The sequence below is a fragment of the Manis pentadactyla genome, chromosome 16, assembly GCF_030020395.1.
Source record: "Manis pentadactyla isolate mManPen7 chromosome 16, mManPen7.hap1, whole genome shotgun sequence".
Classification (NCBI taxonomy): Eukaryota; Metazoa; Chordata; class Mammalia; order Pholidota; family Manidae; genus Manis; species Manis pentadactyla.
This window is the reverse complement of record NC_080034.1, coordinates 69,422,647-69,443,456: the sequence shown is the minus strand read 5'-3', so window position 1 is coordinate 69,443,456 and position 20,810 is coordinate 69,422,647. Positions and strand designations below refer to the sequence as shown.

The 20,810-nt window shown below is 41.7% G+C and overlaps 1 protein-coding gene across 5 annotated transcripts in view; it reads left to right on the top strand.

The window, feature by feature from the left end:
• The window catches only part of MYLK4 (myosin light chain kinase family member 4), a 109,924-nt gene extending 89,977 nt beyond the window's left edge, over positions 1-19,947 (top strand). For 4 of the 5 annotated variants that reach the window (XM_036888745.2, XM_057494344.1, XM_036888753.2 and 1 more), the window contains 8 exons: positions 1,367-1,460; positions 1,534-1,643; positions 2,586-2,727; positions 5,472-5,542; positions 6,356-6,484; positions 7,092-7,244; positions 10,252-10,330; positions 16,493-19,947. In XM_036888745.2, the coding sequence (XP_036744640.2) occupies positions 1,367-1,460; positions 1,534-1,643; positions 2,586-2,727; positions 5,472-5,542; positions 6,356-6,484; positions 7,092-7,244; positions 10,252-10,330; positions 16,493-16,840 (1,126 nt within the window). In that variant the 3' untranslated portion in view covers positions 16,841-19,947. Of the gene's footprint in view, positions 1-1,366; positions 1,461-1,533; positions 1,644-2,585; positions 2,728-5,471; positions 5,543-6,355; positions 6,485-7,091; positions 7,245-10,251; positions 10,331-13,685; positions 13,756-16,492 lie in introns of all 5 variants that reach the window. The other variant, XM_057494345.1, reaches the window with a different exon arrangement.
• Positions 19,948-20,810: the final 863 nt, after the last annotated feature.

The following is a 20,810-nucleotide window of genomic DNA, read 5'->3' as shown; positions in this document are numbered from 1 at the left end:
GTGATCTTTTTAGCGGTAGACAATTACCGATCAGCACATTATCTTTCACTTTTGGTAGAGATATTGCAACAAGCCAAGGATCACTGGATCCCAAAAAACTTGCCTGAATTTTCCTGGGGTTCATCTCCCACCCTGTGGCTTCTAGGTATTTATAGTCCCTACTCACCATGTTCAATTGACATGAGGTGCTCAGAATGGTGGACCAGCAGGAATCCTGTGAGGTAGACTAATCGTTCAAGGCTCTTGCAGAACGAATCACACATGAGAGATGGATGAGGTAATCCTGAAGCTAAACAGTGACGTGGCACCACTGCCGGGCCAGGCAGCCCTGGGGGCCATTGCCGAGTAAGAGAAAAAAGCATTTTCTGTATCAGCAGCTACGTATAAGGCACTTGGGCCTGTGTTTATGTACTTCAGTTAAGAGACTACGTGTGGAACGGTGTTTGGAATTGAAGTTACCACTTGGCTAGATTTACGTTAATGTCACTCTGCAAAACTCATCTGTTTCTGCTGGGCGTATGTAGCCGAGCTGAGTGGGGTGTGGCGGCTTTCGCCCGCTCCCCCCAGCCTCTGTCAGTTACTGCCACAGCCCTCACCTCTGCAGTCCTCCAGGAATGCGGTGGGCCTCTGGCTCACGGTGGTCTGGGGAGCTCCCCTGTCACTCCTGCTGTGGTAGCCACCGCTGCTGGCGCCAGTGTCCTGTCTATTTTACAAAATCAGAAATCAAAGCAAGAAGTCAAATTTCAAAATTGTTCTTGAGCATGTGAATCTTTATGTGATTGTGTTTGTAAGAAGCTGTCTTCCAAAGTATATATAAATTTATATCCAAGCTAAACTGTCAAAAATCTCATGGGTGATTACGTAATATCTATTTTTGATCACATGTTATATACTATATTGTTATTACTTCTTCTTTATTTACATACAGTTTCCAAAAATAATTTGATGTGTCTGATCCATAGTCTGTATTGGGCACTTTACATTCATATGTATTGAGAAAGATACTATTTTTTCTATAATAGAGACTCTCAAATTTTAGGGTGTATACAAATCACCCCAAGGAATGTTGTGAAATGCAGATTCTGGGGCATCACCCTGGATTCCTGCCTCAGTAGGTCTGGGGTAGGGCCTGGAAATATGTATTCCCAACACTGCCCCAGGTGACTCTGATGCCAGTGATCCACAGACCACACCTTGACACTGTGCTAGAAGTTTACTGGCTACAGTAGATGCACTAATAGGTTTGCTCATTCAAACTCAGAAAGAGAAATGCCCAGGGCAACTGCCTGGTGCACTTGAGAGTGGCTGAAGCCAGGTCCTGGTGGACACAGCCCCTCATCATGCACCCTGTCCTCTTCTCCGGCAGGGGGCGCTTTGGCCAGGTTCACAAGTGTGAAGAGAAGGCAACAGGTCTGAAGCTGGCAGCCAAGATCATCAAGACCAGAAGCAAGAAGGATAAGGTGAAGGTTATGCAGTGTGGCTCTCTCCTAGTCCTTGTCTTCACCTCACTAAAGGGCCGTTCTGTCTTCTCAGGATGAAGTGAAGAACGAGATTAACATCATGAACCAGCTGGATCACGTGAACCTCATTCAGCTCTATGACGCCTTCGAGTCTAAGAATGACGTGGTCCTGGTCATGGAATAGTATGTGTTCCCTCCTGCCCTCTCTCCCATCCCTCAAAGCTTCACACACACGTGTAGAGCCCCGTGGCACTTGTGACTGCACACCTGAAGCTCTGACCTGCCTCAGCAGGTGCTAAGCCCACACTGACTGCACTGCTGATTTCGATTTGTGTGTGTCACGTCTGACAGTTTCAGAGAGGAAATTACTTAGGAATAGACCTCTCCGTAGGTGATTTCAAGGAGAAAAAGTAGAGTAACAACATAGATCGAGCTTTATATCTAAGCTATACTGTCAAAAATCTGGTTGACGTATTTTCTGGGTAACCTGGAGGACAGTAGTTTTTGAGCTGCAATTCTCATTCACTCTAATTGCTAATGCAAATTTCATGTCAAAATCTTAATAATCAGGGCCAAGGTGCTTCCATTAAAATCATCATTATAAGAACTTAAGCGTTTAGTTAGAAAGTAGTAGTTCTAATTCACACTGAATCAGTATTGTGATTCAGTTAATTTTTTTCTGCCCCATTCTGGATTTTGTTTGTCATTGTGTAAAAAGGAATTTTGTATAATAAAATATCTAGCATCAGCCACATAGAAGCACTTTATCACTGAAATTAGTCTGCGGAGATCTTGTTTGACCTTCAGTTTGTGCTGGAATCCCCTCCTGGCCTTTTCAAAATCCTCTTTATCTTCCATACATGTCAGAAAATGGCAAAGGTGGCCTCACTCCAGAGCTGTAGCCCCTGCATGAAAGGGACTGTGAGACTTTGCATTTGTGAAATTGATGGCCCCAAATAAGGGCCCTCAACATAAGCATCACCTAACAGAGACAGCAAAGATGGTAGAGAAATAACTGTCATACATCTGTTGGATGAGTTAGAGCAGTTAAACACTCGGCTGTTACAAGGAAGTCATGTGTTCATTGAAGGGTCATGACTTGACTTCACCCCCTTCCCTCTGCAGTGTGGATGGAGGCGAGCTATTCGACCGCATCATTGACGACAACTACAACTTGACTGAGTTTGATACCATCCTGTTCATCAGGCAGATATGTGAGGGCATAAGGCACATGCATCAGATGTACATTCTCCATCTGGACCTGAAGGTAGAGTGGGTTTTTGTATCATATGTAATGTAAGCCCTTCCCACCCCTCCCCTCATGCAGATTAGTGGGCCCTGCCAGTTACTGACACAAGCTTGGGAAATTGATGCTGTCATGTGGTACATACACATTCAGGAATTAATGAAAATTTGGACTATTAGCCTCATCTCCCCATTCCCAATTTCTGTCATCCCCTAAATATTGACATGCCTCTATCTCTGGGGGTTATTCGTATTCTTGTAATTTGCCTGTATTAAAAGACACATGGGACATGGTTTCCCTAAAGGTTTAGAATTAAAACCACCACCACCACCACTACCACCATGGTATCCTTGCTGTGTCCCTCACGATTAGGATAAGTAGGTGTGAGGGTTTTAGTTAATTCAGAATTCCCTAGCGGAGCCAGACTTTCTAGCTCTCCAGGAATCCGCAGCAGTCTGGGGCAGCTCTGGACATTAATGGTTGTTCCTCTGTGGGCATGCTAGGGCACTGAGGAGAAGCCCGTGGCAAAACGGGATATAAGGCAGCCAGAGGGTGGTGCTGCAATGCTGAGGAGCAGAGAAGGTGGAGGGCTTGGAGCCAGGCACCATGCTGGCAATGATGGAAAGCCTATATGGCAGTGGGGAGCTATGCTGCCTTCCTTTCTCCTCTATTTAATGACCCTTCCCTTTTGATCTTGCTCCCATTATGAAGTTCCTATAACTGGACTGCGTGTAGTTACAACCAGGAAAAGACCCAGGCCAATAACTCTAACTCCAGTATCAGAGCTGAGTATCATAAAGTGCCTCTTCTTGTGTGGCTCTATCATTTCCTCATTTCTCTGTTTGCCCAATGTGACAGAGAGATAAAATATATATTCTATATAACATACCATCTATGGCAAGTCATCAGGGATTGCACAGCTAAATAAATTTAACTTCTTTAAGTAGGTTTCCATGGGTCTCTCTTTCTATAACTTGGCTTCCCTCACTGACTTGATTTATGTACATTGCTGCTCCCATCCACAGTGCAGGACGAAATGGTATATAAAACGACAAAGTCAGAGGTTAAAAATCATTAGCAAAGCCCTTGGCTATCACCTGAGTTTGATAATGTATATTTTAATGGAGCATTTTTATTGAGTGTAGATACTCTGCAGTTATCCCTAAAGGGATTTGATTGGCAACTGGAACTAGGACCTGACCCATCGTAAGCCAAACTACTCCATATGTGGCTTCATAACATTGATTAAGGACTGGCAATGGGCAGTTTTAGTTACACACTGTATGTAAAGATAATAAGAAAGGTGGTAGTTGGATGGGTCATTAAGGAGCAGCCATCTCCTTCAGAAAGTTCCTTGAAAGGAAAAGGGCCAAAATTATTAAGAATGCTTGTTATTATGTAGGGAAGAACATAGGTGACTTAAAAATGGTCTCCTTTATATTCTTCTGCATTTTTTCAAGTTTTATTCCGCGAATATGCTTTAATTTCATAATTAGAAAAAAGTTAACATTTTAAGCACTATCAAAGCTGTTTCTTTAAATTCTGCAAACAAATTTTTTACATTATAGTAGTCTTTGACAATTGTGCAGCTTTATACATGATTGATCAGTTATTTAAGCATGAATCCAAATCTTATGTAGCACTCACTTCTCTATAAACAGCTTTACCTATAGACACCTGTTTTATAGATATTTTAGAAAAGGGCTTCCAGAGACATTATGCCAACCAAATGGACTATTGAATATTGATAAGGAGACACTATGTAATGCATATTTTATGTCACTTCATAAAGGCTTCTGATCTCAGTTGAAGCTCCTCTCCACTGAGACAGGCAGAGGAGCAGCCATGATCCCACCTGGGATCCTAGGATTCGACCACTGGGCTAATGCGTCCCAGCTCTTAGGGAAGCGTTGGGATCAGAGCTGGAGAGTTCCAGGCAATTCTTTGAAAACTTTATTTCTCTTCTGTAGATGACCTTGACTCTAAATCAAATGCCCTATTTTTCCCAGACCTCAATTCTTTTGTCCTAACAAATGTCAGTACACGTGTAAGACCTTCCATAAACACGGAGTAGCAGTGCTACCATCTCGCTTTCTCCCTCTTCTCCCTGAGACTATCCGATTGGCAGGTCAAAGTCTTGCCAGAGTCAGACTCCAAGGGAACCCATTTAGGTACTGAGACCAAACTCAGCAAAACTTTGGAATTGCCCAGAATGAAGGGTGAACGGGGGGAAAGCCTTCCTTTTACGTGACGTTCCCATAGACTAAGTGCGGAGGGGGAGTCTGGAGGTCAGAACATGCACATTAAATTGCATATTCAGTGTGGCTGTTTAAATGAATCAGGCCATTTCTCTTGGAACTCGTAAATCCTTGGGAAAATATATTCTTCCAAGAAGGAAAATTCATACCTAATAATTTTAGGGGGGCCGTTGTCAAGTCTTAGGCGGCCTCCACCATCCATTTAGAAAGTACTGAAGCAGCCTCCTTTTCTGTCTTCCCCCAAGGAGGCCTCTGCCTGAACTCAGGCATTATGGTAAACTGCAGAGCCAGGGAGGGACGGGCAGGGTAATGTAAGGTTGGCAGGGTACCCACAACCTCATCCACCGCATAATTAAAGGAGAAAATACCCACACAGACAAGCCAGCCCCAAAGTGAAAGGCCTGATATGTTTTTCCTGAGCATCGTTGTATTTTTAGTTGTGGTTCAAGGACAATTTGAGTGAATGATGGTTGTTTTCATTGCTAATGTGTCTCTTTCTCCTGGCAGCCTGAGAATATCCTGTGTGTGAATCGGGATGCTAAGCAAATAAAAATTATTGACTTTGGACTGGCCAGAAGGTATGTCTGTTTGGACATAGGTGTATGAATGGAGTTAGGGAGTGTGGTGGGTGCTCTTTCTTTGCAAAGATAAAATTGACATACCCTTGGTTTCATACCTTCATGGTATGAATTAGCTTACAAAAATTGTTTTGGCTTTACCTTGCTGTCTTGGGATTTGAATGTTTAGAAGTCTCCACAGTGCATGAGAGAAAAAATATGAAAAACTAAAACCTAATGTAGTGAAGTGATTAAATTTGAAGACATTAATTTAGAATTTGTTCAGATTTGTCTTAATCTTTCATATTTGTCCATCTGTAAAGAAAAGATATACTTTAAAAAAATTAATAATGTAAACAAGATTGCAAAGGACCATGGCATGTCAGAGCTTCTTAAGGAAACAAAGAGTTTATGGGGACTTTAGCGTGTTAACAATGAATATGCAATGGATGTTGCAAATATTTGTGTTTCATTTATCCATTAATATGGGGGGCATATTCAAGCCGTCTGCATGTGGAAGACCATCACTTTTCCTTTTGTCATATTCTGAAATTGTTCTAAGTATTACATTCAGGTGTTCAGCAGTATTACAGTTTTATGTAAGTTTTATATTAAGGTTTTATAGTATGAATTATGACTTAAAATTCCTCAAACTTCTTTACAGGTTTTTGACACTATCTTTTAAGTATGTGATTTCCTTTAAAGTCTTTTTATTTTAAATCTGCTGTGTGGGCTGTTGTTATTTTGTCTTATAGACTGCATCCTTTCAATTTCCATGATTTTTTATTTTTGATGTACACTTTCCATCTCTCCACTTTGTCTCCTTAATTTCAGATACAAACCCAGAGAGAAACTGAAGGTGAACTTTGGAACCCCAGAATTTCTTGCCCCTGAAGTTGTGAACTATGATTTTGTCTCCTTCTCCACCGACATGTGGAGTGTGGGGGTCATTGCCTACATGCTGTAAGCAGAGCGCCGGCCAGTCTCTCGGACTTCATCTCAGTTGCCATGCATATTTTATGAGGTTTTGCTATTTTGAATGAAAGCTCTAATTTAGGTCTTTAACAAATAAACAACACACATTCAGTGACTTTCTAGGTTTTAGGCTGGGGGGCAAAAGGAGTAAATTCTATCCTTGTGCTTCATTGGAAAAAGTAAATGTCCTCACTGATCACTTTAACCTCTAGGATACCAGGCCCTAAAAGACATTTAAAAACAAACCAGTGTCCTAATATCCTACATGACTAATGCTAGCCTTATTCTTCAGACATGACCCCCCTGGTGTTTGCTATCTGAGTATGTCATAGACCTCACTAGCCTTAAAAAGGAAGCCGTACTCTTCTCAGAGATTCGTATTGGAGTGTAGCTGCCACCTCCATAGCTGCACTTGCTTAATTAGGAGTTGGGGTGGGGGAGATAAGTTTTCTTGATTGCAAAAAATATTATAAAATTATGTTTAATTATTAGATTACTTGCCCTCTTTCAGTTTTAAATGAAAAAACAAAAAAAGCCGCCTCTCTATAAAGGGTTTGAAACTGAAAATATTCAGTCTGGATCCTCTGTCTTATAGACTTAGTGGTTTGTCCCCCTTCCTGGGTGATAATGATGCTGAGACCCTCAACAACATCCTGGCCTGCAGGTGGGACTTAGAAGACGAAGAATTTCAGGACATCTCAGAAGAGGCCAGGGAGTTCATCTCCAAGCTTCTGATTAAGGAGAAGAGGTAATCCAAGTTCATTCTGTGTTTTGGAAGGAGTAGAGATAATAGGGAAGCAGAATACTAACAGGGTTCCTGGAATTCATGTCAGGAAACTATCAGATTCCCTTAGTGATATCTCTGATGCCTGTGCAGAGTGGTAGATAGAATGACTTTGATGCTTTTGACCCAATTTACTGAGATCTGGGACTGCTTTGGTCATGAGGTTTGAATAAGGCTGCAAGAACTTCCCTCCTTCTACCTTTTGCCTTAAGGCTCTAGCAGTTGAGGGCTCTTGCCTCAGTGGACTTGACCTCAACATAAAGGGTGTGGGATAAGTTATTTCCATGATCCCTTTCACATCTACAAAGCATGTATGTGGTTCTGTGTAGCTGAACAGTTTATCATTTAATTAAGAACCTACTATGGGCCAGACTATGCCAGGTGCTTTATATATATTATCTCTTTTAGTCCCCAAATCCATGAGGTGGAAATTATCATTATTATTTTATGGGGGAGACTTAAGTGGTTTGCCTTAATCATATGACTAGAAAGGGGCAAAACTGACAATCAAACATGTCCAGCTCCCCCCAAGGTTGCACGCTGAACTGTTAGATATTACATGGACTTCTATTTTCTTTTTGCTAAAACCACAGTAATTCAAAATTCAGTGGTTGAATGAGTGTGATTTCCATTTCAAAATTATGGGTAAAGAAAGGACATTGTGATTAGTCTATCAAAAACACGATTTCAGATGGTTTTATATCTACATCCTATAATGGTAGATAGTGTTTAAGATTTTCAGTGCCAACAATAGTCACTATTGTTTTATTATATTTATGGCTTTTAGGTATTAATGAACATGACCATGAACCAATGTACAGGCGGGTGCAAGGGGGCAAGGGTAAAGAAACAACATGAGTAAGGGGTGTGGTGCAGAGCCGTACACACAGGAGGCTCTTTCATGTAAGCACTTAATAGATTATCTACAATATGCCAGGAAATGCATCTGGGGCATTGAGAACAGATAGATAAAGCCCAGTGTCTGTCTTTAGGTTACTCATGATCTAATACAAGAGATAGATATTTCTAGAAAGATATAATACCATGTAGCTAATGCAAAGATAGAGTACATTGACAAGGACCACAGCTGAGTCTTGAAGGGTGAGAGGGCTTAACCAGGCTGAGGTATCATTCTGAGAGGAGGGGCAATGAACAGACATTGGTTTTACCTTTAATAGAGAGGCACAATAGCCTGTGTTACTATTATTATTATTTCTACATCACTGAGTCAAGTGTGAACAGATGGAAAATGTCGACGCTATCAAATCTTTGATGGATGAGAAATCCACATATACTTAGAACCTATTTTACAGATACCCTTTTTATGTTATCTGATTTCATCCTCTGGGTAATCCTGTGGTATGGAGCTGTTATCACCATTATTTTACAGGTGAGGAAGTAGAGGCTGAGGGTAGTGAAGTAAAATGCCGGGTCAGGGCAGATTCAGAGCCAGGCCTGGGAGACTCAGCACCCTGCCCTGCCCGTGCCTTCAGTCTGAGGGCTTCATTAAGAGGAGTGATTACACATTTGGGAAGAATGACAAGTGGCCAAGTATTCGAGTCAACACTTGGATGAAACTAAGGCCAACATCAAATACCACTATCATAGAATAAATTTCTGGGGTATTAAAATAAACTTGAAAATGTATTAAAAATTTAATTATTAGTAGTACAATGTTATTGTTAACCTTTTAATAGTCAGCTTTTAAAAGTTTTACATTAGAGTGCAGGAATAATAATTTTTTGGCACCGTCAGCTTTTGGAATGCTTCTGGGGATCCAAAAGTGAAAATTAAGGATGTTCTAAAGAATAATACCAACCAAGGTTGGTGGAGGCCAAGAGTTTTAAAAAAAATTATATCTGCCCATTTAGAGTCATACTAATGGTGATATTGTCACCAAGTTATTAAATGTTCCTTCATTAACTAAAGACTTATCTTTTCTTCAAATCTTTTACTTAAATATTTTGTATCTGATAAAGCAACTTACTAAAGCAATTATATAAACTGAGGCCTCATGACTATTTGGAACTACTTTCTTGACATTGTTTCAGAAGCAGACTTCAGGTTGTTACACTTACTTAGTGTTTTTATTTTGAAAGTTTATTTGGTCTAATGTGATAAACATTAGCATACAAAACAGGTTTACAAAGTTCAGAATTAGAATATAATGTGATCTTTATAATTCTTCCTCCTATTATTACTTTTTAAAATTATGTAGAGCTTTGTTGGCTCAAAAAGGTATAGTTTCTTTGGAAAGGTATCTAATATATTCCCTCTCAATACTTAGGTTAACTCTAGAGAATATAACCAATAATATTATATTATTAACTCTAGAGAATCATAACCAATATCTTGGAATGGTAACAGGGTAACTATACTTGTCCTGGGGAGCATTTAGTAATGTATATAACTACTGAGTCACTATGTTGTACATCTGAAACCAATATAATATTGCATATCAACTATATTCCAATTAAAAAATGTTTTATGTTAACTCTCCATCTATTTACTTAATTCTTTGAAGTTAGTAATGCATATTCAGAGGTTAGTAATGCATATTATTCAAAAGTTTTAATACATAAATTGCTTTTGTAAACATCAAGAATCATAGGCATTTTGTTCTTATAATAGTGTCTACTTATTCTTCAATGACTAATAGAAGTTCAATTTATGAAGCTCAGGTATGATAATCAAGAATGGTTACTTATATGTGAAAGTAGATGTTTGTTATTAACAAGAATTTTGATTTAGTGGCCTTTCTTATCTTAACTGATAACTGTTATCCTGATTGGATGTGACTGAAACGTGCAGTCATGTAAGTTTATAGCAATTCCAAAATGACAGTGTTGCCTGTGAATTTAACACTCTGCCATCTGGTCTCCCAGTAGCAGCAGCCAGAGCTGAGGCTGAATGGCAGATTCAGGCCTGATTTGGTGCATCTCTACTAATAATCTTCTGAATTTCCCTTTAGTTGGAGAATAAGTGCAAGTGAAGCTCTCAAACACCCTTGGTTATTAGACCATAAGCTCCACTCCAGGCTCAAAACACAGGTAACCGAGGCTTGTTTTTTCCTCTTTTTTTCTACTGGGCCTCAGTCCTTTGATGATCAGATACTTGAGGCATCTTAACCTTAAGTGAGATTCCTTCTAATGCCTTTTCTCATAGCCTTCAAATCTTGAGTTCATGTTAAATTGTTTAAAGTGATTTTGTTGAGCAGTTTGTGTTTTTTAAAATAAATGCTAATTATGTTATTTAGTAGCATAACTACTTATTGTATGCATTATTAAATCATTATAATCATAAAATGAATTACATCACTGTACAATGTACACACACACATATAGCCTAGGATATATAAACATAAAGCTTTGGAGAATATATGTTAATGTACATTAAGGATAGTTATACCTCCTTAAGACAGAACTCAGAATTCTCACTTCTATGCTTACCTGTTTTCATATGCTCTGGGCACCAAAAGCTATAATACTCAGCCTGTGCCAGACATTAATGAAGGATATGTGAGGGAGACTCTTACCAAAGACTGCGTGTGGAGGACCGAAGTGCTTGTTGATAATAACAGAGGCCACAGTGCAATAACTTCTGACAATAAATTCCCTGTCTACTCTCATTACCTTAATTGCTGTTTATATCCTGAGGGACTAGATTTCTTTCTGAAGCCTCAGATCCATATATCACTGTGTCCTTGACATTTCTACTTGGGTCTTCTCTATCCAAACTGACTGAATCTCGCCTACCTCACCTCGCTCTCAACCCTCCTCCCAGAAGGGGCCCCATTGCACAGCCTCTCCCAGACCCCAGGGCACCTTGTTGGCACCCTTCCTCTCCCTCCATCTCCCCATCTCATATTTAATTTATTCCAAGTTCTGTCCATCATTTTCCCTGATTACTTCTGGAATCTGTCTAGTCTTCTTGACCCCCACGTTTATCCTGGCCCAGGACACCCCTCTTCTGAATGACTACAGTAGCCACCTCCAGACTATCTCCATCCAAATCACCAAATCTTTGTATCATACAAAGAACAGAAAAGCAGATGCATAACAGTTAAGTAACTAACTGAACGCGTAGCATGCTCAACTGGGAAGGTGCATATAGAGGCAATAAGCAATCTCTACCTCAAGTCACACTGAGGGCAGGTCTGGCACGAGCGTCAGTGAGGACGGCTCCTGTCATGCCCTGAAATGGAATGTGCTTGACATACATTTGTCCTCCATGTCTGCTCCTCATCCTCCCTCCTGCCTGGGGCTTTGAAATGGAGCTTTTTCACTGAGCAACAAACCTTGGAATGACTATGTTTCAGGTACTCATTTTTTCCACATTCAGCTTTTATTGAAATTAACTTTACTTCTAAATTCAGCATCAGTACTAAGTTTTATTTGTGTCTGAATATGCCTCTCCTTGATAATTGGTACTGATGTCAAGTAAAAATAGACTTTCTACCTAGTTGGTACCTCACCCAACTACATAAACTGCTTATTAGAGTTACCAACCTGTTTTGGGCCAATTTTCCACTGAAGTATTTTTACCCAAGCTTATTGGCATGGTAGGACAATATGGAAACCATAGCAGATAATTAATGACATTATACAGTTTTTAAAGTGTTTAAAAATGTTTTTAGACCATATAACAACAGCAATGAAAATCACCTTTTTGTAATTCTATCCGACTCCTGGGACCCAAGGTGAATATATACTTCATTAATGATGAGGATTTCAAGAAAAAAGAATTCCATTATATAAATCTAATTATTATTGAAGTTATTATTATTTGGAACTATGCCAGAAACTGTTCCAACTGCTTTACGAAAATTAACTCATTTAACCCTCATACCAATCCTCTGTAACAGGTGCTGTTATCATCCTCATTCTGTAGATGAGGAACAGGGGACAGGGGGCAAGCCCTGGGCGGGATCTCCCCAGGAGCAAGGGCCAGCCGGCATCCGAAGGGCAGGCCGGGCGTCTGGGCAGGGCTTCAGCACTCCGCTCTCCTGCTGGATGCCGGGCTGCAGCGGCGAGGGGGCCTCATGATGTTTCCAAAACCATTCATGTGCCATACATTTTTGGTGTTACTGAAAGCCACTATTTAAGCTTAACATATTCCATTTTTCAATGAAATGTTGGAGCTAAATTTTTCCAGATGATTGATTTTTTGGAATAGTCTTGGTTCTCATATGTCCTAAGATAAATCAAAATTTATCTTAAGCATGTAACTCTTATTCAAAACGATTTACTCTTTAAATCTAAATCCTATTTTTGGAAGTCTTACAGACTTCCATTTATATCTTTTGTTTCATGCTTAAAAGCACTTACTGTTTCTTATCACTGACCATGCCTATAGTCAATCACTATATTTACGGATACTTCTTTCTTCTTTCTGAAGTTGTCTGCCTTCTGTGCTGTGCTCCAGATGGCACCCTGTGGTTTTCAGCTCTCTTTGTGTCTCCAACCATCCATACGTTGCCCCTCTTTCATCAGAAACAGCTCTCAACTGGGGTGGAGCAAAGTATTCCCAAACTACAAGTCTATTAGTGTTCATCAAATACACGCTGCAGACTTAATAAATGCTTCGAGGCCAAAAGAAGGAAAGATGAGCCAATATGACATGGTTTTTTTCTCCCAGAAGTAACAAACCTGCTGCCTTTTCTTCCCATTCCCAGGGCTACTACTTTAGCTCATGCCTTTCTTCCAATTTACTGAACTAATGACATAACCTATGAGATGGTATTCAGTCTCCATCCACTCTCTTCCCTAGTTCACCAAATCATTATTCCCTCAATTATAACTCTGATCATATTACTCCGTGATCAGAAGATCTTCATGTGGGATTCTGTGCACACTAAATAAACACACCCAGAAGTCCAGGCAGCCCACCACCCCTTCCGAGCAGCCCCAGCCCTTGCAACTGTTGGATGCCTATTTCAAATGCAGCGTCCTTAAGGCAGCTCTTGTCAACCCCCAGGCTGGAAGTGCTTCTCTGTCTTCTTGAAGCCCTTTCATAACTTGCCTGCTAGAGTGAAAGCTTTTGGAAGAAGCAGTGCCTGTGTCTGACTCATCCTTGTAGTCACCGCAGCCTCAGGATCAGCCATGACTCTTGTGTTTTGTCAAAGTGAATTTTGACAAGACGTGTAAAAAGCCATCAAGTGCTAAGCTCTTTGTCTCTGACTCTGAGAGGCGGTGACGACAAGGCATCAGGGAGACTTGGGGACTTGCTTGAGCTGTACCCCGAAGGTGCGTCAGTGGGTTGTCAGCAATTTCAGCTCCAAAAACATCTGAGGAACATTTCCTACTCAGGAGCAAGTTTTTGACCCTTCAAACGTTCTTGTATCATAAGTCAGGAACTTATTAAAAAAGTTCTAATCTTTCTCAAAATGTCTTCTGGTTTTCCTAGAAGAGAAATTGCTGCTCTGACGCTCAGGATCTTGTGACCAAATAGTGTATGGGAGGCGCCTGTTGGAAAGGTTGGTCTCCCTTCTTTCCCTGAAGAACGTTTGTACAAACCTTAGGTGAGAGGAGCAAGAATGAAATGAAACATATTTTTGCGCTGACTGTGTGGGAAGCAAGGCAATGTTTCTGCTGAGGGTGGGGGTGGCCTGAAATCAAACTGCTGTGTCTGCACCCTGGCTTTGCCATTTTCTAACGGGGCAACTTCCCTTTGCTGGTTTGTGGGTTGAGGATAATCTTACTTACTATGCTTCTTGAGTGACTTCATGAGATAACTCAAGCAAAGTCCAGAGACCAAGGCCTGGCACATCGTGGGTGCTTGATCATTACTTGCCAGCAACTGAACAGAAACGGTCTCTGGTAGTCCTTAAAATGATTGTGTGGGATTGGAGCAAGTAACACCTTTTTTGTGCAGTTGTGGACAATGAGTCTCAGAGACTCAGTGACTAAATAAATCACTCAGAGCCATGCTGTTGGTAAACGGGATGGCAGGATCCTCTCAGATGTCCATGAATCTAAACCCTGTGCTGTTCTTCCCTGAGCAGCTTCTGGGGAGGCCCCCCTCTTGGATTCAGAGGAGCCACTACTTAATATAAAGCCTCTACCTGCTCAGAATTTTGTCAGGATTACTAAGAGAGTCTTACACATGAATTCCTTAGAATACAATTCAATACTGCATGAATATACATAATTATCAATAGGCTACCTTAATTGATGCCCTAAAGGGGAAGCCTAAGGAAGTGTGCTTAGTGCAAAGGACTTTCAGAAATTCCAAAATTCGTGTCCTTGTCCGGGGGCCATTCATCCTCCAGCAAACCAGCTCCCTAATTTTGGGCAGTGAGTCCATGGCCATCTTTGCAACTCTATTTTAACAACTGTGTAGGACCTATGACCTGCGAGTCTGCATTCTTGCTGCCCACTGGTCTTAATCTTTTATTCTGATTTGTAGTTATTCTGGTTCTGAGGCTTTTGGTTGTCTGTTTGACTGTATATATTCTTATAAACTGCCTTGAATCTTTTGTAGAATAAGATCGGGTAGGAATAAATCAGTAAATCATAATAAAAGTCACAGATAAGTGTTATGAAAGCATTCAGCTTTGGCGCAAGGATTGCCCACTTATGAGTCAATCACTTATCTAGAAACCTGCAAAAGTCAATAAGAAGACTTGTGCTTTATGCTGACAAAGACCATTCTTGTTTGTCAAAAATAGCGAGGACATTAAAGTTTTGGGAAGAGTAGAAGGTAGGTTGTGTCTTGTGCCAATGCGGAGAGGGGAAGGACTCTGGGCTCCTGGGCCTGGGTTGCAGAGCTACCTGAGATGCAACCAGCCTTCACCTTGAGCCGTGAGCACCTGGGTCTACAGGCAGCCAGCCTGGCCTGTGTCATTCCTTCTCCCACAACCCCACTGCTGCAGAAGCAATTTCATCCCCAGTTACCACAAACCCTGAGGGCTTGTCACAAGCTACCTTCCCACCATACACACTAGAGTCACTTTTGAGTGGGTGGGAATGAATTCGTTGGGTGACAGGAGGTTGCACTGCAAGGCAGGCCTGTGGTCAGCTCTGGTAGGGGAAGAATGAGGAGGAAATAGCGGTGGGAGGTCGGGGAGTCCTTCCGTGCTAAGTTGTGCTTTGAATCCCACGGCATGGAAGACAGCAGCAGCTGGAGCAGTGACAGCTATGCAGAGGACCAAGACATATGAGCTGGTCACATTGGTGCCGTTCGCTGCCATCTTTGTTGGCACTGCTTGATGAGCCCTTCCACTGACTTGGTCAGGCCCGCCTCCTGATGGTCGCTGGGACTGGCTGCCTTCTTTTCCCTGGTCCCTGCAGCAACAGTTGGCCACAGAAATTTACCTGGTTGCACTGCAGGCCAGGCAAAAACTGTTTTAGGTCCACATGATGTGGCTGTTACATAGTTTCTTTTCTTCTTTCTTTTTCTTTTACAGTTTAAGATAATAACTCTGGGATTAGCCTCATTTGAGAAGAATATTTTTAAAAAAAAAATAGATCATTCTTCACAATATTTCCTGCTAGGATACATGGGATTTTTGGCAAGATATATTACTAGTAAAACCCATGTTGAGATAATATTGATTTTTAAAATCTGGTGGTTGAAGATTATTCCTGTGGAAAAGGAATGACTTCCAGGGTCCTATGAATAAGGCATAAACCACAGCCTAAACTGAGGCATATAAATGTCTTGTAATTTGTTAGAGGTTTTTTGATGTGTTGAGGAAACACTCAAAAAATCAACCTGGTGGCATTTTGTTTCATGTTTCTGTTGCATCTCTGGCCAGCCTGTGACATATAAATTGAAGACACCCCCTTAGGTCCACAGGAATGATGTAGGGCAGCAAATGGTGTGCGGGCCGCAGGTCAGAGGCAGTCATAAAGCGAATGGAAATATTCCCACACGCCCTCCGCAGTCTGGCTTTGATGCCGGATCAAGCTGACGCAGTGCATGGTGTGGCAGCCGTTCTGGGAACTGGCTATGCTTCATATGAAACAAAGAAGCCTTGTCCTTCCATATTGTAAATAGCACTAAAATATCTTACGCAAACTGAAAAAAAAAAATTGAACCCCCAACTCTGGTAAGCAGTGGAATCCTTCAAGGGGTTTCTTATTTTCCTCTCACATACACACATACATTATAAAAAATCCTGTGTGGTTTTCCTAAGGGGCACAACCAACTAATTACAATTTTTAAAGCCCTGCTGAATTAACAAGAGTCATATTTTGTTTGCTTTGCAGGAAAACTGCTGTGGTTGCTGCTGCTTGGGGAAGATTTTTGGAAAAATCAGCAGTTCTGATGCCTTGACCCCTGTGATTACTGATGACCATGCAGTGGGGGAGTGGGGGACTGCTGCACTTGAGCTCAGAGCACCAAGTCCCTGGGGCTGCCGGGTGCTGCCGTCCCAGGGGTGCAGGCGAGCCATCTTGAGGTTTTTGGATTTTGGTGTTTATATTTTGATTTTACCCACCAGGGCAAAGGGGTGTATTGCTTCTGCTATTGCTCTGAATACTAGAGAAATTGTATTGGATATTTATTTCAGATTTTTAAACCTGGAGGGTGCATTTAGACAGAGAAAATTGCTTTGAGTCATTAAACTTTGCCTTTAATGGGATAATCAAAGGGTGATTCTATTGCCAGAAGAAGTTCTAAGTCTGGTGCACCCTTGAAAACTTAGTTTCTCAGACTTTATTAGTGTGAATTGCTCTGAACTCAGGTGAATCCAACTGACGACTAATTTACTTTCTGGAACATAAGCTTTCTTTGAATTCTGAGGCAAGAGGCATCAGACACTGTCTTCCATTTATTTGGACCTTTCCTCCACACACATCAGTTTCTTCCAGGTTGCTGAAGCTACTTTCAAATGTGCATTTTCACAACGTACTCCGAGCTCTCCTCTGATTGAACATTCATCTGCATAAAACGCTGGTTTTGAGAGGTGGGGTAAGAGGTATCTGCTTGTGATTGGTCTTTATAATCACACCGTTTGAATACTGTTAACAGTTAGGAGAGCTTTCCTCACACTACAGCTGTCAATGAGAAGCGATGGGTCTTGTGTGGCCTGGGGCAGGGTGGTGACTGGGAATAGCACTCGAGTTCCTGGGTAAACTCAAACCCTGATGAAGACAATGACCTCAGCTGCACTCCGACCCCCGTGGTTCAACTGTGAGGACAGAGCATTCAGAAACCAAAGGTGATGGGAACACCCCACCTCACTTTTTGGACATGAGAATGATTTCCAGTTACAAGCTTCTCCTGGCTCTGAGCTCATGTGTTTCATCACAGGCATTTAATAAGGGACATGAGCCCTGCACAGAAAGGCCCAGGGCCTCAGAGGGGTGAGCCCTGTGTATCATTTCTTTACCAAGAAAAGACCGGGCAAGGCCACACCTAGTACTTCATTCCCACCGGGCACCAAGCTCACCCTTCAGCTTCTCAAGCTCCCTCACCTTTTCCACTTCCAAGGAAGTCTTGTGTTGAGATCAACTATGATAATGTCTTTGGTTTTAGATGTAAATTGTTCTAAGCTCCAGTTGTCACAACACTGATGAAATGGAATAAGAATAATGGGTGGCTGGGTTTTCTACGTTATTTCTCCTGTTCACCTAGTGACTCCTTAGAACATGCCCAGGAATAAGTATATGTGCAATATCCTTATTCTCATGTGAAAGGTAAAGAAGACAGAAGAAAATGGGTATTTAGGTAAGGCCACATGCCAGTGTAGTGGTCCTGCGAGCTGTAAAACCAAGTCTGTCAGCCTTTGCTCTTACATTAGGATGTATTTCTTTTTTCCTTTGGCCCATGCCTTTACCCAAGGTTGGTTTCTCCTGTTCCTGTTATGTGACTGTGCTTAAAATGTTTAATTTATTTTCCTTAAAAAAAAAAACCAACAACAAAGCTCTGTGACTGAAGTGTTGTATTACTGTGCTATCTTTAGCTGATGGTATCCATTGAGTTTGGAAAAATAGAAGCATTAATACTCAGTCCTCAGAGAGCTGGCATTCACTCAGATGTTAACTAAGACACAAGGGTCTGATTTGAAATCCGTCATGGAAGGGCATCTTCTGTCCTGTGGTGTGCATGCCCTACCAGATCGAGCAGGAGGGCCTCGGCATGCAGCATGCATCCAGCTCCCATTCTGACTCGCGCTGGCTGGTAAACTTTCCCCAGACCCTACCACACATGGAAGAGACAGGTTAGGTCAAATGAAGGAATAATTTCTTTGTCAAATTAATCCACCAATGACCCCACAGTAAGTGGGTGTGATTTTTTTAAAAGATGCTAGAAAGGAGATGACTTTGCAAATGGATCTTCCTTGAATTTGTAGTTAAATTTCTGCATTTGGATGGGGAGGCATCCCCATGCCAGTGGGGTGTGTTTTAGTTGAGAGCCGAGGATAGTTTGCATTGCAGAGTTGATTGTTATGGTTTAGAATTACAGCAGAGTAGGAGGACTTCAGTCTTCTGCTTATCCTCTCCCCTCCCTCCACCCCCTTGTGGCTACTCCAGCAAGAGCTGTAACTTGGTAGATTGCCTCTCGGATGGGAAAAGGCTTTGCACAGCAGTCATCAAACCAGATGTGAGCATGAACCAGGGAAGCTGAGTCTGGCTAGATTGAGGCTATTGCGATCAGTTTTTCCAAAAAGTGATTAGAGTTTGAGAGCCTGTATTTCTCCTCCACCCTCTTAATGGATGCTATGGCTTCACTCTCTTTGCATTAGGTAGTTGCTGTTTCTTTTGTAAATGTAGGGATTTGATGTGAGGAAACTGAGGGTCTTATTCTTAATTGCATTCCTTTTTTGTCCCTTCTGCTCCCACTATCCCTACCCCAGCCATTAGGTAAGGGGTGCCAGGCTGCATACACATGCTCGTTTCGTTTGGTTTGGAAGGTAGGCCAGCTGAGGGAGCCTCATTGGAAAACTCATTTGTGCAAGAGCGGTGAGAGGGAGAGGCAGGCACCCTGCAGTGTGCTTAGCAGCCCCAGCTCAGCTCTCTGCTCCCTGGGAGGCGGGTCCCTGTGGATGCGGGCTGCACCGCACTGAGGCTCACTTCTCCATAGCCACCATGTTACTGACTTTGCTTTTGCTCTATCTTTAATTTTTTTTTTTTACTTCTTTCTCTTTTTCTTCAGATAGAATCAAAGTCCATCTTCTCATCCATCATGATGCTCCCCTAAAGCCTTTTTGGGATGAAATTTATATTTCCAAAAGGCAAATTGTTTTCTGTCCTAAGGGAAACTGTGCTAGACTTCCCAGGAGCTCAATTTGTGAATTAAGATGACTTCCTTGTAGAGCATGAAGTCCCCAGCTTCTCAGACTAGAAGTTCTATGCATTTGTCCTCTTGCCTTTTTAGTCAAGTGCGTTTTCTAGAGGGGATTTTTATATGGTCAGTTTCACCTTCTGTGAAGGTTTATAACTCAACTACTATTTACTCAGAAGAGCAGAAAACATCAACACCTAAGTGTCCATATGTTGACTGATAGGTATTTTGTAGTTGTGCCAGCTGATAACAGTGAGTTTTATCAGTGTAGTTAAGAAATAAAAATGGATTCATGATGTGGTGATTGCATATATCATGTATATTTTTTATTTCTGAACATAGTTTCATTTGGCTATATTTCTTTGCTTTCTAAAAATGTATAACAGTCATATATATGTATTATATTGAAAAATAAACATAGACCTTATTTACCTTTGGTTATGAGCTAAATCATTCAAAGAAGGACTTGGCAAATGCAATACAAACTCTGTCCTTTATGACAAGTTCTGACACGCTAAACATACTGTGACATTAAGAACCCAGGAGACCTGCAAAGAGCCGTGGCACAGGGGCTTCAGAACCACCTGCAAGAACAGTGGCCAGCCCCTGTGGGCAGAAACATCTCTCATTTGAAAACATGGTGGTTACAATGTACCACCCTAACCAGGCATCTAGGATTATTTTTCCTATTAACACTAATGTATTGACTGAGATACCTGTAAAGTTTCTAGTGCCAGAACAATGTTTAAAAAGTTATTAAGGCAATTAGCAGCTGTTCAATCCTTTTAACATACCTCGGTGAATATTCCTCAGTCCCTGCAAGGCGTCTGCTTCAGAAAATCTGCCATATACTGAAAAGTCAGTATAAAATGGCCACCCAGTCATCGGCTGCCACACTGCTTTCTGGGGCCAGCACCTGGGCTGGAAATGCTGCTGTGACAGCCCAGTTCCATGTGCGTCTGAGGATGACAGCTGGGTCCATGACAACATTCACATTTTAGCCCAGCAGTGATGGACTCTCTCATGCCCACGAAATCCTCCACCCCAACCTGGTCGAGACAGTCTCACTGAATTTCCTAGTGTCCTGATGTAATGCAGAAGTGGGGTGTTTGTGTTCTCACACAAAGCAACTCTGTCCCTTTTTTTTGAACCTGTCTTTTCCCGCTTGAATCTCTAGGCAAGGCATTCTGACTTCTTTCCCAAAGTGAGTAAGCCTCATCAATCCTCCATCATATGGTGATAAAATAAGAGCTATGTGTTTGCGCTTTGTCCCTGGTTCCTGGCACAGAGCTCCTCAAA